Genomic DNA, 17,393 nt, shown 5'->3' with positions numbered 1-17,393 from the left:
AGCAATGTATTCTATGAACTTGGTTTGTTTGTTTGTAGATACTCCATACAAGTGATATCATATGGTATTTGTCTTTCTCTGATTTATTTCACTAAGCCTGTCCTCAATGTCCATCCATGTTGTTGCAAATGGCAAGATTTTATTATTTTTTATGTCTGAATAGCATTCCATTATAGGTATATATATCACCCATCAATGGACACTGAGGTAGTTTCCATATCCTGCTATTATAAAGAATGCTGCAATTAACACAGGGGTCCATATATCTTTTTGTGTAGTTATTCTTCAGAAGAATAACCAACCAAAAGTGGAATTGCTGGATCATACGGCTGTTCCAATGTCTAGTAATTACTTTTAGGGCTACAGAAATGAAAGTTAACGTAACATCACTCTGTTTGTGTCAGGTCTGCATATATTCATCATTTAAAAATAGAACATATTTGTATTGATGTACATGAAAAAATGAATGAGCTAGTTTTACATATATATTAAACTCAACTTTTTTAAAAGGGAAAAAAGGAAAGACAACCTATTTTATTTAATTCATGACAACTTGAAACTCTGAAAATAGAGACAGTCACACTCAGGTGGACTTGTAAAACAATTTTAATTTTTACTCAAAATATATGAGATATCATTAGCCCTTATCTTACACTTGGAAAAACAGAGAGCATTGTACAGGAAACAGAAGCTATTAGATTTGAAGCTCAAGTTTCAAAAATATTCAGATAAGACAGGTACACTCCAGATACTGTTCCCATTGTCCAACGTTGTCCAACATTAATTTTTATATGCCTCCTTACTTTATAACATAAATATCACTTATTAGGATCACTGTTTAGTTTGGTTTTTTTTTCTAAAATACCAAAAGTCTCCCCAGCAGTGCCCATCTATTTTATAAACTGACCCGCAGTTTTCTCTTCTTTAAAAAAATTCCAATCTATTTGGATTAAAAGAATAAATATCATATATCCAGGGCAAACAATTTTATCCCCACCAAATATAAGTGTTTTACAGTGAAGAAACTCAGAGCATTTGGCAGCAGACTACTGTACTGTGATCAGACCGACCAAAGTATGGTCCTTTGTATACAAATTCTGATCAAGATACTCAAAAAGTAGAGGGGAGTAAAAAGAAATGCTAGGGATAAAGCATCCATATATAAAATAAGTTTTCATGAAAACTTGCCAGATCTGATAGAATTCTAAAGACACTGCTGAAAAGTGCTGCCCCTTCCATGAGCTATAAGTACTATAAGCCCTGGGGGGAACCATGGACTCAGTAGCTGATCCGAAGTGGATGTCAAGATAGATAGGGCTTTGTTCCCCTACCTCCCGCTGCAAAATGGCCGCATGCTGCATACTTCCAGTTAATTCTGACAGTGCAGAGAACCATGTTACAACCTCACTTAAAAGTAACAAGAAGGGGGCGTACACAGTAAAACAATAACAAAAAACCACAATAACAAAACGCTGCAATGATGAACTGTGTTCGTACCAAAACCATGGCGAGGAACTCTTGAACACCAAGACCACGTTCCTGGACACAGCAACAGTGCAAATGGCGTCCACGCCGGGCCCTGTGCACACGCCTCCCGGGCAGTGTAAGTCTCCTCTCAGCAGCCACCCACGGAGACCTGCAGTGTAGTGAGTGTCGACTGTGGCTGGTCCACTCACACCCCAACGAAGAGTGAGTGGCCAGTGCCAGCAGGCATGTTTGTTGGCTGAGTCGGACTCTGGGGAAATACTCAGTCACTACACATTTTCTTCACAAGCCATTTCTCAAAAGTGAATTGGAATACATCCTAACCTCCTCGGTTTTTAGGGTGTTTGTTAATTTCTGGCCTCTTTTTAAAACCCCGGTGTTGTGTGACAGGCAGCCACTAAAATAAACCCTCCCCACTTTCAACTTACTTCCCTTTCTTTTCCCTAAGGTAGACCCTCTGTAAACCTAAAAACATGTGCTAACTTAATATACAGGGTTCCTCAAAGTGCAAAATGTGTTACACATAGTTTCATAGGCTTCGTTTAAACAGCATTTTATACAATACAGTACAGTGGGATCTTTGTGCTCATAAATTACACCACTTAAAAGACACCTACTTCAAAAGGCTGGCCACTCAAAGTAACCCAAGGACTTTTTACACACGGTTAATACAGGTGGCGCTGTACAAGCTTTGTTCAGACCAAAATAAAGTTAAATCTTACATTTATCACATATATATACATATATATTCCCAAATGCTCTTCAAATGAGTACATACAGCCAGACAAATGTTACAAACCATTATAGTTTGCTTTCTGATTTGTACACAAACATTGTATGCAATGTTCTTTTAAAAAAAATCTGCAAGTTATTTTATTTCTTTCTGCAGGATCTGCTCGCCCTGTAACTCTTTCGGAAGGGTTCTTGACCGTTGTAGAACCACGCTGAGTTCTCTGATGACCTGGGACGGCAACTTATTATCAGCGTCCAGAGTGGCTCTGCCGTTCCTGTCCTCAGCCTTCCCCAGGGTCTTTGATGAGCCTTTAGGGCCCTTCTGCTGCCCATGAAAGGCCTCGGTCTCGGCCTCTGTGTCCTCCAGACAGTAGAGGCTGCGATGCTTCCGGGCTCGATGCCGCAGTTTATCGTCCCTGTGCTCCAGGCAGTGGGCCACCATGGAGGCTCTGTCCTTCAGGGTGCTGTCCCCAGGCTCCTGGTGGTGCTTCTCATGGAGCCGCAGCTTCTCCAGCTCTCCCCTGGCGCTCTAGGGTAAAAGGAAACACTGCGTGGGAAAGCTGGACTTGGCAATTTACATTTGAAAAACGCATTCCACATAAAAGCTGATGCTTCTTATATTACAGCTTATTTCTAGGATTTAGGTTCTAATTTTGACACAAGTGGCTTCCCTAAATTTAAATACTGATCCGAGAGCTACAATGTGGACTAAAATGAAGACCATGGAAATTCATTTGAACGTGCATTTAACGCAGAACTCTAAAGATGCCTTTCAGGTTAGTTATTTAAATTGAGTGTCTTTTCAAACTTGCCTCTTTCGATTCCCTTTTGCTTGGATGTGACACATGTCCGTGTATCTGTAGTTATACTCACAGAGAAAAGGAAGTCGCTGTGGCCCCTGAGTTTGGGGAAATGCTCTTTGAACCACAGCCTCTCTTCAAGATAGCAGTATATTAAAGACGCTGAGGAGTATTATGACAGAGAAATCTGTTTAACTTCTTCCTGTGTTTTTTTTGTAAATTTCCTCCCAAAATATTTAGTAAAATCTTTCCTCCCACATAATATTAGAATTCCACATAAGTATTTTTAAAAACACCAGTAGATTAGAGTACATGTTCATTCAGTAAACTGTAAGGACCTACAGGCATGGAAATTCACTGTCACAATACCTGCGATGGTATAGAGGTACACTTTCCTTTTAATTTTTCCCCTCAATTACGGTTTCAGGTGCACAATATAGCGATTAGACATTTATATACCTTATGAAGTGATCACCCCGGTAAGTCTAGTGCCCACCTGGCACCTTACAGTTATTGTAATAGAGTTGAGTATATTTCCTATGCTGTGTTTACATCCCTGTGACTGCTTTTATCTACTGGAAACTTAATACTTCTAATCCCTTCTTCTTCACCCATCTTCCCAGCCCCCTTCCTGTCTGGCAATCATCAATTTCTTCTCTGTATCTATGAGTTTGTTTCTGTTTTGTTTGTTCATTTATTTTGTGAGGTTTCTTTTAGAGTCCACATGTAAGTGACATCATATGGTATTTGTCTTTCTCTATCTGACTTATTTCCCTTAGCATACCCGCCAAGCCCATCCATGTTGTACCAAGATCTCATTTTTTTATGGTTGAGAAATAGTGTTCAATACTAATGAGATAAGTGTTCCATTTTATATATGTACTGCATCTTCTTTATCCTTTTGTCTGTTGATGGACACACAGGTTGTTTCAATATCTTGGCTGTTGTAAATAACGCTGCAATACAGGGATGTATATATCTTTCAAATGAGTGTTTTGGATTTCTTCAGATAAATGCCCAGAAGTGAATCATTGGCTCATAGGTAGCTCTATTTTTAATTTTTTTTGGAGAAACCTCTGTACTGTTTTCCACAGTGACTGCACCAATTTACAATCCCACCAACAGTGCACAAGGGTTCCCTTTTCTCCACAACCTCGCCAACACTTGCTGACTTATTGATGACAGCCATTCTGGCAGGTGTGAGATGATATCTCATGATTTTAATTTGCATTTCCCTGATGATTAGTGATGTTTAGCATCTTTTCATATGTTTATTAGCCTTCTGTATGTGTTTTTTTTTGTTGTTGTTGTTGCAGAAATGTCTATACAGGTTCTATGACCATTTTTTATTTTTTAAGTATTTGTTTTTTTCAATGTTTTTGATTTTTTTTTTTTTAGAGAGATAGAAAGGGAGAGGGATAGAGAGATAGAAACACAGATGAGAAACACCATTGATTGGCTACCTCTGCACGCCCCCTACTGGGGATTGAGCCCCCACAACCCAGGCATGTGCCTGGACCAGGAATCAAACCATGACCTCTTGGTTCGTGGGTAGATGCGCAGCCACTGAGCACCAGCAGCGGGCCCTATGCCCATTTTTTAATTGGATTGTTTTTTGGTGTTAAATTGTATGAGTTTGGACAATAATCCCTTATTGGATGTAACACTGGCAAATATCTTCTATTCAGTAGGTTGTTTCATTCATTTTGTTCCCTTCGCTGTGAAAAACCTTTTTAGTTTGATGTAGTCCCTTTTTTTTTTCTTTCTTTCATTTTTTTTCCTTTCATTTCCCTTGCCCAAGGAGATATTTCAAAAAAATATTACTAAGAGCAATGTCAGAGCTAACTGCCTATGTTTTGTCTTTTTTCTAGAAGGTTTATAGTTCATAGAAAAATTTTTCAATTTTCACTAATTTTGTTTTAATGCTTTTTAAACTTTCAACTTTCCCCCAACGTTGGAATATTTTTAAGCACTCTTTGCCTATACGTTGAATCACCAAATCACCGCACTTAAATTTACAAAAAAATCTTGAGTTTAACTACTCGTTAATTTTCCTATTAATATTTCATGGAGTTGTTTTAAAAGCCTTTAACAATATCTTCAGTGTTTTAGTTCAGCTCCCTGGTCTTAAGTATGCTAAAAACATTGTCTCTGAAATTTTGAATTTTGTATTAGATAACAATTATATATTCAATTATCATCCCAATTCTTAACTGGTACTGATTAATTTATTTTAATACCAATACTATAGCTTTTGCTTTGGGCTATAATTGACCCCAAGACAATGTCAGGACAAGCTGGGGTCACTATAGGGCATATCCACTCCCTATGTTGGCTTCACTCGTTCAACCTGTCTCTCCCAACCTTGGTTTCTGGGAAATGCAGCCCTTGGAATTTTAAGCTTCTAGATTAGCTAAGGAATCCATAGTTTTGTAGGGCAGTTTATTACCCAGAATGGCAGGAGAAACAAGCTCATGATTTCTTGGAAGATTATTCTTCTCTTTGATTACATTAGTGCAAAAGGACCAAGTAGGCAACAAAGGTAATAAATCAATGTTTCCAAAGCTTTTGTCTTTTTAGAGAAGAGGAATATTCTAATGAGATAAGTGTTCAAAGAGAGATAGGCATGGACAAATATTTCTTAAAATCTGATCAGTAAGTTAAAATGGCTTTAGTCTTTCAAAAGGTATTTCTGTTTGGAAAGCAAGAAATTCAAACAGCTTAATTCCAAACCCAGCCTCGAAGAAGAAGGACACCTTTTACATGCGTTTCTTTCTGCTCTGAGAGACTCAATGGAGGCACTGAAATGTGCATTAGCCCCAGAGCAGGGCGTTTTGAGTGTAAATAGCCTCCGTTCTTTCCTGAAGAGCCTGCACTTCAAGCTCAGGTTGATGCCACTTCTGCTCTCCCTGCCCCTCACGGTGAGAAGGGGAACAAATCGCAGCTTTCAGGGAAAAAAAAATGGCAAATCTTTTTTGATGCTCAGAGGTCATCTTGCAGCTCCTTAAATTAACTGAGACACCCCATCGGTTCCCAAACCACTGCTTGAATATGTCACTAGGAAGTCTAGTGGCCAGGGCTTCAGCAGACATCTGCTGCTATGGGCTCATTCTCAGATTGTTAGAAGTAAACCTGTAAGACTAATTTGAGACTGTGATTTTACCACCAGAGCTTCTGTACACGTATTTATTTACAATGGCTCGGCTACTTTAGGGATAAGCAAACAGGTGGTACTGTGCATATTTAACAGTCAATGGCATCATTACACTAATCATTTCAAAGAAGTTAAAATAAACACACAAAACTTCTAAAACATGCCATAGAATTTCTCATGTTTTCTTGACGGATGTGATTTTTCTTATGCTTTTCAAAGATATTATTCCTGATTTTTTGAAGCCAATGAATTAATGAGTGCACTCAATCACAGTAAGACCGAAGAAAACAAATGCTAGAATTAACATAAACGAAATAAAATCCTGACCTACCTCGATATTTCTCCAGGCTTGGGTGGCATTTTTCTCCTGCTGGATGGGAATGAGAGGCAAACCTCCGATTTTGGGGTTTTTGGTTATAGAGCGTTTCCGTTGCTTTCCAGCGGGTGGCCGTATATCATTTTCATGCTGTGGAAACACAATTTCTTGCCGTTGGTGTGTGACGTTATTCTGTGGTGTACACCCTGTTACAGAGCCACGTGGCTCGCTTTTCACACACACACATCCAGTAACCTGCTTCCTATGAGAACGCCATCGCTGCATCGCCGGAAAACGTAAAACTCTTAAGTGAACTGAGCTTTGAGGTCTCAGTTCAATTTCTAAGTCTCAAATACATGCGTTCGGTACTACTTACCAAAAACCAAAAGGGGTGAAATATTATTTTTTTAAAATAAATTTTTGAAAATATGTTTTATTGATTTTTTACAGAGAGGAAGGGAGAGGGATAGAGAGTTAGAAACATCGATGAGAGAGAAACATCGATCAGCTGCCTCCTGCACACCTCCTACTGGGGATGTGCCCGCAACCAAGGTACATGCCCTTGCCTGGAATCGAACCTGGGACCCTTCAGTCCACAGACCGACGCTCTATCCACTGAACCAAACCAGTCAGGGCAAGGGGTGAAATATTTTAAAAACTGGCACATCTCTTCGTGGGAGAAAAAGAATATACTTCTCTACACTTCTCGGCCCTGTAATCAACGTAACTATGCGTTCACGTTTGTTCTCTCCGCCAGAGGGCTTCAGTGTAAACATAATAAATTTACCTTATGTAGCCCAAGTATACCTTAGGCACGTCACCAGAAAAATTAGCCTTAATGTATGACCTTTTTAAAATGTTACTTTTTCATCTAATTGAGTTCCAGAGAAATGTTACCTCATACACAGACATTTATACTGAAAATCATTGTACAACAGAGAGTGTGGCACATTTGTTCTCAAATTATTGACTACATATTCTTGTCACCGAGCAGTTGTAGATATGACTGGGAAAAAGTTAATTTTGCAGCTGGGAAAAATATCCACAGGTAAAAATAGAAGCTCTTCACTGATAAATCCTTGAGATATGCAGATAAAAGAAAAATCTTTAAAGATTTTTCCACTCCTCAGGGTAGATTCACTTGTCAGATGTTGGGAAAAGCAAATTGATTTTCAGACAACAATCTATGAAAGAAATACAGAACACCAACTATAAAATGAGCAGCTTACAGATGTTACGGTGAAATGAAAAACATTTGGTAAGCTATATAGCTGAATGCCTACTCTTATTTTCCACTACTCTTAAGACTCAACAGAGTCTTGTTCTTATGTTGCAATTAGTATTTTAATGTAGGGTATTATAGCACCGAATTCATTTCAACAAAGGCTGACTGCATACCCATTATAGAATAGCTGATTTATATTGAGGAGCATACTGCTAGACTTTGGGCTTATCGATATACATGTATTATCGCCTTTCATCCTCAGTGATCCTACAGTGTAGGTCCTACTTATTACTAGACTTAGTGTATATGCATAAGGTCTGTTCTTGAATTTTAAGGAAGTATTTACCTTGGTTCAACAGACCAAACACAGTCGATGTCTGCAATATTTTAATCAGAGGGAAAGTGACAAGCTTCATAACATTTCTATGCCATGGTCCCACACTTGATAAAATAATTTTGATGTTATATACGTGGGATGTTCCCAACGTGTAAAGCTGGGAGAAAACTGGCTGGGAAGGAAGTAGGCAATCCTATGAGTTATGCTTATGCTTTTACTCACTGGTGTATAGTGCATGCATTAAATGACATTCTGAAGAACCTAAGAGCAAATGCAGTTTTCAAACACCATTTCTTTTCCTGACGTGATAAACAATGCTCTGGATACTGCCTCATTAGATCTCACTGAATGACCCAAGAGGTATTTTTCCCAACAGCAGAAATCATTAGATCTAAGCAATATGTTCTGATACTTCTAGTTATGTATAAGTGACTTCCAATGTTCTCCCGCATAGACCATATAGCTGAGACCATACTTCCATTATTATAACCAATGATCACATCTCCAAATCCTCATTTGTCTCCCACTTTCTAGTTTCTTTCCCCACAGCTTTTTGGAGGTATAACTGACAAATAAAATTATAAAATATTTTAAGGTATACATGATGATCTGATATAAGCATGTGTTGTGAAAGAATTCCCCCCCCACTGAGTTAATTAATACATCCACCACCTCACCTATTTACCGTGTGTGTGTGTGTGTGTGTGTGTGTGTGTGTAAGAAAATTTAAGTTCTACTCTCTAAATAAATGTTAATTATACAATACTGTGTTATCAACTTTTGTCACCATGTTATATATTAACTCATCAGGTCTTATTCATTTTATAACTACAAATTTTTTATCCTTTGACCAACCTCTCTACCCCCCTCCCTTCACTCCAGCAACCACTTTTCCACTCTCTGTTTTTGAGTTTGAGTTGTGTGGTGTTTTTTAAGATTCCACATGTAAGTGATACCATGCAGTATTTGTCTTTCTCAGTCTGGCTTATTTCACTTGGCATGAAGCCCTCCAGGTTAATCCATGTTGTTGCACAGGATGGTATTTCTCTTTTTAAAAAAAGTTGAATAATATTCCATTGTGCATGTACACCACATTTTCTTGACCCACTCATCCATCTGCCAACAGACACTTTGGCTGTTTCCACACCTTGGCTAGGGTGATGATGCTGCAGTGAACACCGGGTTTGCCTCTCACTTCTGACCTTTACCTCATATCTTTCCAGCTCACTTCATTTAGTTTCATTCACTAGAAGCATTCTTAGGCTCCTTAAGACCTTCAATCAATTCCACTTTGCTCATTTTCCCCACTTCCTTCACAGCCTGGCCTCACTTTCATGGCCAAAGTGTATACTCACCTCCTTAACAACTCGTTCAAGTCCTGTGCTCTTTCTCTCCCCCTCACATGTGCGTGGCTAAGCCCTGAACCTAAATCCAATTCTGCTTACTCTAAGGGTACCTATGGACTGATGGTGGGAAATAAATTAGATCACTCTGGAGATGCATCTCATCTTAAATTAACTTTAAATTTCAAGTGAGCACGCAGCATTACCTGACTACCGTGCAACTGGTTTTCTCCCTCTCTGAAGAAATCTCATCTTTTACTCTTCCCCGCACTTCTAATATACCCCAGTGGAGTGACCATGCTGATTTAATTTTTAAGATTATTAATAATCATTCAAGATGTTCATTTTCCCCATCATGAAATGTACCAATCTCCTCTGTGTTCACAGCCATGTAAGCGAGGCTCCCTTCTCTTCAATCAGTACTGGTCTGCTTAAATAACTTTTCTCCACTCATATCTATAATTGCTCAGTGGCCAGAATACATAGTCAGGAATTTGAGGACAAATGTGCCACACTGTGCTGCTGCTGATTTTTCCAGCAATGATGAACCAATGGGCATTTACATTGCTTCACGTCTGCCCAGGGCCTCTGCTGGTTTAATCATCACCCTCTTCCTAAAAAAATTAACTTGTCTTCCAATTACTGGATTGTCTGCATCAGCATAGAGGCAAAGTATACACTCTCCCATTTTAAAGACAAATCAATAGCCCCAAACCTACCTCAACTCCTTGTTTCTATCTAGTCACAGCCTCATTTATCTACATGGCAAATTCCTTGATAGAATATTCTGTAGCAATCACCTACATTTTCCTCCTTCCTCAACCCTTCTCATTTCTTTTGCTGTTTTACATACACACACACACACACACACACACACACACACACACATATATATATATTAGGCATTTAAATTTAGAATGTTCCAGGGTTTGTCTGCCATCTCTTTCTCTCTCCCATACAACTCCCTCTCTCATTCTCTCTCTCAGATCTCACCCAAACTCATGGTTTTCAAGAAAATCTAAGTACTGACTTCCCCAAAATTTACATTTCAGCCCCAACCTTTTGCCTGAGTTTTTCATCCTTATATCCAACCTGCTATCCAGCATACCCACGTGTATGTCTAAAAGGTAACTCAAATTCCATGTGGCCAGAACAGAACTCTCCCGTTTTTCCCCCTTTGCCTCTGATAATGTCACTTAGATCTGCCTGTTGCCCAAGGCCAAAAAACTAAGATTCTAATCCTCTCAAACTGGTATAGCCCATTAATGTGAAAAGCCTTATTGGCTCTGCCTTCCAGTATTCTTGAATCTGAACGTCTTAGCAGATCCACCCTAGTCAGAGCTGCCATCCTCACCCACACAGGCATTCCTCCTGCTTCCATCTCTGACCCTTGAGAGTACGGTTTCAACAAAGTAACCAACGCTATTTTTTCAATTAATGTAAATTGGAGGGACACTTACTATTGTGTGTGTATGTATTTTTAACATCTGCTAAGTTCTTGTCTGTTTCTCTATGGAGGTAACCCACTAAATCCTTAAATCCCAAAGGATCTTTGTGTTGACATTAATCCTGAAACGGGGAATGGACAAAGAAAGGTAACCGGGCTGAGACCACACAGGATAGGCGAGGCGGGGGAAAATAACTTCACTCTGAGAGCAGCATCCTGGCTGTTTATACTTTGATTTTCAAACTACAGAATGGATTGACTTCAATTATAAAAACAAAAAATCAATTTAGTTGCACCACAAAGACACAACGTAACAGTTTTCGACTCTACAGCTCCAATTTCAGTAAAATACTTCAAATCCAGTCTTTTAAAGTAGGACCTGAATATCTGAACTATTAAAAAGTCCCCCCAAAAGAAGAAAAGTCTCTAAAAAAAAGTTAGCAACCAGTCTTTTTCTGCAAATGTATTCCCAGGTAGTAATAGCGTCAGGCTGAGAACAGTGTTTATTAACCACTGGAGAGGATAATAAATTAAAGGAACAGAGAAAATGACCAGATTTGGGGGGTGAATTAACTTCTCTAGTAAGAGAAATGGGGAAGTACATCCTCGGTAACAAAGAGTGGCAACTTAATCGTGACCGTGAATTTCAATGCTCTTGTGCGAAGCAATGCTGGAATTCAGCCAGACAGGGCTGGGGGGGGGGGGGGGGGGGGTGACCAATTCCACTAATGGGACTACTGAAACCTTCCCCCCAAAAGTGAGCCCTCCTCCAGGAAGGAGACTGAATGGGGAATGGAGTGTATGTGTTTGCCTCTGGGTTTCAACCACTAACTCAATATATGGTCCTAAGCAAATGATGGAACCTTTGTTCATCTCTATTTCCTCGTCGTCGTTAAGAATCACCATGCATAGTTTGTTGCAAGGTACACAGGCATTAACTCTTTTTGAAGTTTCTAGCAAATAACAAGTATAAAGAAATGTAGGCTCCTGTCGGTATCTGTGGACAGGCAGGGTGGGGGAGTAGGATCATGTGGGGCTCTGGTAGGGTGGCCGCTTCCACAAGGCCCTCTTTCTTACTCTGTCATCTCGAAGCAACGCACCTCCCTAGGCTGCAGCGCTGCTGGGCTGCAAAAAGCCTCTATGAAGAGAGTGAACTCTCTTCCAAAGAGAAGGGATAAATCCGGATGCTTATGTATTAAAAATACATACATGAGTAAATAGAAGAATATGCGTAAAACTCAAACGTTAATTGAAAACCACCGCCATTTCCCATACACCGTCATTACGCTTCCCTGGAAAACTGGAAACAGATATCTTACCTGGGCAAGGAAGACACTGGCCATCCACTCCATCTGAGTTTGTAAACTGTCACAACACAGGTGCCTGCAAAGCAAGAGGTATGACTATATAGATAAAAAAGTCTATCTCCAGTGTATTTGGTAAATGATCAGAAATCCCTTTGGTTTCTCTGACTGATGGCTTAATGCACTCAAAATGGGAGCATTTCAGTACAGGTTGCTTAGTGTACGATGTCAGGATAAGAGTGTACATATGCTATTTTAAACAAAATACAGCTAAGGTTTTGATAATTGCTGAACAATGATCAGCAGTATTTTTGGAAAGGTCAACCTCATTTGCTTTTTCAGGTGCAAGACTTGGTAAAACACCTTTTCCCCTAGAAACTCCCAGCTTAAGAAGAAAAATGTGTGCATATTTTCTTAACGGCAGATTTTTAAAAAGGTTTAGACAGTCTCCATCGTTATGATTATAAACATTAATACCTACAAGACTTGTGAAAAAGAAGCTAAATGAAAAAACCACTGCCCGTCCAATAACACCTTTTATTGAAAACCTGTATATACACAGCGCTTGCCCTCCTGATTCACACAGTCCATTAGGGGAGCCGGGAATGCAAACAAATAAATTAAAACAGTGAGAGAAGCGCAAAGTTGAACACGAACATAGAAACAGCACACTTGGGGATGAGATGGAGGTTGTTTCCTATAAGAGGAAAATGTTGTGACTGATGGCAAAATGAGAAAATGGGCATTCGATGCCACCATATTTTTTATATTCCTGTATAATAAAATTAATTTTTAAAAATGTTAACATTTCTGAAATATTCTTCATTGAAAGATTATCATAGAGATACTGTCCTTTTCCATTTATCATATCCAAGAGAACCTTTCTCAAGGTTTTAATTACAGATCATTTTAATTACACACCACTGTGTACAAAATACTGTAGATACAAAGAAGACATAAAGATTAAAGGTGAGAGTTACAGGACTTTGGGGCATCTGAGTTATGGCTTGAATGAAGGACAGCGGAGTGTGCCAGGCGGGCAGGGAGAGGACAATGATGAGGAAGAGGCAGCACATCGTATGGATAAAGGCTCAATGAGGAGACCACATCTATTAAACATGGAGATGTGAGACAGCAAGGCATGGGCGGTGAATTCAAGACATAACTGTTTTATCATTAAGCAAAAAGGGAAAGTCATGGGCAATGAAGCTGATGGAGCAAATATTTGAGGGCCTTGCATGCCAGGGCAACCCTTCCCTGCTTTATCCTGTAAGGTGACAGGATTCAGAGGAGAGTTTTAAAGCAGGAAAGTAATGTGATACATTTTAGAAAGTCTCTTTGGGGCCGGGTGGAGAATGTCCTAGAAGATAGAGGCAAGGTCAGAAGCAGGAAGAGCGCTTTGAACTCCTGGACTAATCCTGGCAGGTGAATGAAGGCAGGGCCCTAGGATATGGGGTGTGGTGGATCAAAGACAGTGAAGAAGCAGTCTGGTATGGCTTGGATTCATCAGACGCTGGAAGGTGAGAGAGAAGGAGACACCCTGTATAACCTTTAGGGAGGTGGCTCGATCCGATGACATCAGTGGAATCAAGTACATATACATAACAAACAGGTTTAAAACCAAGATTTTCCTTTCTAGCTGAGTTTTAGCTAGTTCTTATCCCTTACTTAAAACTGAATGTTGCCTGCTTATCCCATAAGAGCCAGGATCCCACACTCAATGTAAATAAACCCCAGTAACTAGGAAGAAATCAGATATAGCTGCTCTTAAGAGGCACTGGCAATTAGGATACATGGGACTGGAATGGACCTAAACTCTGAAAGCGAATATAGTTTCCTCTTCCTAGACTCTGTTTAGTAAAGATTTCACCTTTGCTTAGGTGAAAGACTTCCTGTCTATAGATCTATCTGCCAAGTCACAACATTGTCCATTTACTGAAGTTACTATCAATACACCAGATCCCCAAACTGCCAGCTGAAACTTACCACTGATGTTTTTCAGAATACGCTGTCAATCCCCAACTGCGCCACATGTGGAAAAAACACAAACACATTCAAAATGACAAACTTTACCAGACTCGGAACAGGATGAGGTGCTAAGGAGGTGACACTTAATGGTGGAAATGCATAATAGAATTGGTACCCACAGTGAAGATTCCACCGGTGTGATTTATCTAGACATAAATGGTAACTGTTGAGGGACTTGGCTAAACATTTTTTAAAAATTTCTTTATTGATTAAGTTATTACATACGTGTCCTTATCCCCACATTACCCTCCATCGCCCCCCCCCCCCGACTCATGCCTTCTCCCCCCTGTTGTCTGTGCCCATTGGTTAGGCCTATATGCTTGCATATAAGTCCTTTGGTTGATCTCTCCCCCTTACCCCACCCTCCCCTACCTTCCCTCTGAGGTTTGACTGAGTGATCGATGCTTCTCTGTCTCTGGATCTGTTTTTGTTTATCAGTTTATGTTGTTCATTATATTGGCTACACATTTAAATATGCAGAGGGAGACGGAGGGAAGGAGCCTCGTGATGTCATGGGGCAGTGGGGGAAATCTCTCAGAAGACAGCCTTGGCTGAGTAAAAGCGGATGTCTAGAAAAATGGCCAAAATAAGATAATATTCATACTGACCTGCTGATAGTGTGAGAATTTGAAAAATATGCCAATTGCAACACAGGCAATTGTGTTGAGCTTATAAATTAAGCATGGAGGCAAAAGTGAGAATGTTTTCAGACTCACAAACCATAGACAGTTCATTAAAATGAAGTTTCATGAAGTAGAAACATTAATTAGTTAAATCAAAGTAATTTCTGATAAGAAAGTACAGTATGGCCCCAGCCAGGTGGCTCAGTTGGTTGGAGCATCGTCCCTTACGCCAAAAAAAAAAAAAGGCTGCAGTACAATTCCCAATCACGTCACATACGTAGGTTGCGGGTTCGATCCCGGGTAGGGGCATGTGCAGGAGGCAACCGATTGATGTTTCTCTCTCACATCAGTGTTCCTCTCTCTCTGTCCCCTTTCCTAAAATCACTGAACATATCCTCAGGTGAGGATTAAAAGAAAGTAAGCACAGTGTAAACTGAATGCTGGGTTGATTCAAGTGTTAAAGAGGAACAGAATGTTTAAGAGGGGTCCATCCATGTGCTGTGGATTTACTACCAAATTCAGCAAAGCAAAAAGGGCAAATTAGAGAGCCAGGCTGAGGGCAGCTGTCTGTCTTCCTGTGGGCAGACTTGCCTGGAACATTCCTTGTGTCCCCCAGGCTTTGACTGAGCAAGGGGTAGGATGAGGGCAAACCCAGGTGTTTCCCAGCAGACAGGGCTCCTGGGACTTCTTGTTCTATGAAGGGGACACACACTCATCCAGGAGGAGCCTTTAGGGAAACGGGCTCCCTCCTCAGCTACCCACACACGTTCTCTGGATCTGGCATCTTAAGAAACTTGTCTAAAGCACAGTTTATTAAGTTAGACCAATGCCTCCCACCCTAATTCCTTGAACAGACATACATTCCCATAACTTTTTCAGCCACCCTTCCCTTTCAAGCTTTACCTGGTTGGAGGTTTCACTCTCTTTCTCACTCCAAGATAAAACTTCATTGAACTGAGAGGAAACATTTTGTCATGTTTGCTACTCTGTAAGGAAAACAAAATAGTATGTAATTGAACAGACTTTACAAATATCCTTGTTATTTGCCTTGAATGTTAATTATTTGGTTTAGAATTGCTTAGTTTCTCCAATGCTTTATGAATGTAATACCAGCTCTTAGTAAATGAAATTGTTTTGATTACAATGTTGTAAATTTAAATATATAATTCTGGATATATATCTCTGTTTATATATGTATATTTAAACACACACATAATAATCCCTTATTCAAAACAGCTGGAACCAGATGTATATCAGAATTGATAATTTTTTTCATGTTTTAAAAATACAATACAATGCATATGCAATATGTTATATAACTCCACCACACTACAGTGTTGCTTGGGGCAGCACCCTTTATTCAAATATATTCATATTTCCACATTAAAATGCATGATATTTCATATAATGTGAGATAAATAAAGGCTATAAATATTGTTATAGACAATGCTTGTATCCCCCTCTACCCCCAACTTCCTATGTTGAAATCTAAACCCCAATATGATAGTATTTGAAGGGGGGGCCCCTGGGAGGTAATTAAGTCATGAAGGTAGAGCCACATGAATGTATCAGTGCCCTTATAAAAAGAGGCCAGTGAGCTGGCTTGCACTCCTTCCACCAAGTGGGGATCCAAGTTGGCAGTCCACAGCCTGGACGAGAGCCTCACTAGACCTGACCCGGCTGGCCCCCTGATCTCACATCCAGCCTCCAGAACTGTGAGAAACCAATGCCTATTGTCTATCAGCCACCTGGTCCATGTATAGGACTTTCTTACAGCAGCCTGAGCTGAGGCAAAATCATGTTGGTTTTTGGATTTCAGAATTATAGAAAACATATTGTGAACCTATATGGGCACATACTGAACTATCTCAAATATCCATATTAATGAACATTAAATTCATGAAAATAGACTATAAAAAATAATTTATATACATTTGCTTTAGATCAATTACACATTCTCCGTACACATTCTGGCATATTTATTTGTGATTAATATTTTTAAAATGTTAATCCTTGAACACAGAACATCAGGAAAGTTGCCTGACAGAAGCAAAACTTGAATCCTTACAAAACTTTAATTTAAAACCTTCATATCAAATCACACAAATTTTATGAGTTATCCTTGCATACCCTGCAATAGATTTTATAAAGATAATAGCCATGGAAGTAATTAACACAAGCAGTCCCTATATCCTAAGTATTCCCCAGGAAATCTCGTTTCAAACTGTTAGGCAGACAGCATTTATAGCTGAGAGCACGGGTGTGAGGGTCACAGAGACCAAGGTGCAAATCTGTCTTGCTACCTATTAGTTTGTGGCCTCATGTACTTCTCTCAGCTCTTTATTCTTTAATCCTCACCTGAGGATATTTTTCCATTGATTTTTAGAGAGAGTGGAAGGGGGGGGAGGGGGAGACAGAGAGAAACATAGATGTGAAAGAGAGACAGACACATAGATCAGCTGCCTCCCGCAGGAGCCCCAACCAGGGCCAGGGATCTAGCCTGCAACTGAGATACAAGCCCTTGACCGGAATCTAACCCAGGACCCTTCAGTCTCAGGGCCAACACTCTCTATCCACTGGGCCAAACTGGCTAGGGCCT

At 39.8% G+C, this 17,393-nt stretch overlaps 1 protein-coding gene across 4 annotated transcripts in view; it reads right to left on the bottom strand.

Annotated features, from left to right (window-relative positions):
- Positions 1 to 588: 588 nt before the first annotated feature.
- ARAP2 (ArfGAP with RhoGAP domain, ankyrin repeat and PH domain 2) overlaps positions 589 to 17,393 on the bottom strand; it is a 158,062-nt gene continuing 141,257 nt past the window's right edge. For 3 of the 4 annotated variants that reach the window (XM_070398186.1, XM_070398201.1, XM_070398194.1), the window contains 5 exons: positions 15,698 to 15,780; positions 14,130 to 14,165; positions 12,159 to 12,222; positions 6,503 to 6,637; positions 589 to 2,746 (listed from right to left, as the gene is read on the bottom strand). In XM_070398186.1, the coding sequence (XP_070254287.1) occupies positions 2,354 to 2,746; positions 6,503 to 6,637; positions 12,159 to 12,222; positions 14,130 to 14,165; positions 15,698 to 15,780 (711 nt within the window). In that variant the 3' untranslated portion in view covers positions 589 to 2,353. The other variant, XM_070398210.1, reaches the window with a different exon arrangement.

Source organism: Myotis yumanensis, unplaced genomic scaffold (genome assembly GCF_028538775.1).
Source record: "Myotis yumanensis isolate MYYU_CA2020_CCGP unplaced genomic scaffold, mMyoYum1.0.hap1 SCAF_1, whole genome shotgun sequence".
Classification (NCBI taxonomy): Eukaryota; Metazoa; Chordata; class Mammalia; order Chiroptera; family Vespertilionidae; genus Myotis; species Myotis yumanensis.
Note: the sequence above shows the minus strand (reverse complement) of the source record. Positions and strands in the feature narration are given on the sequence as shown.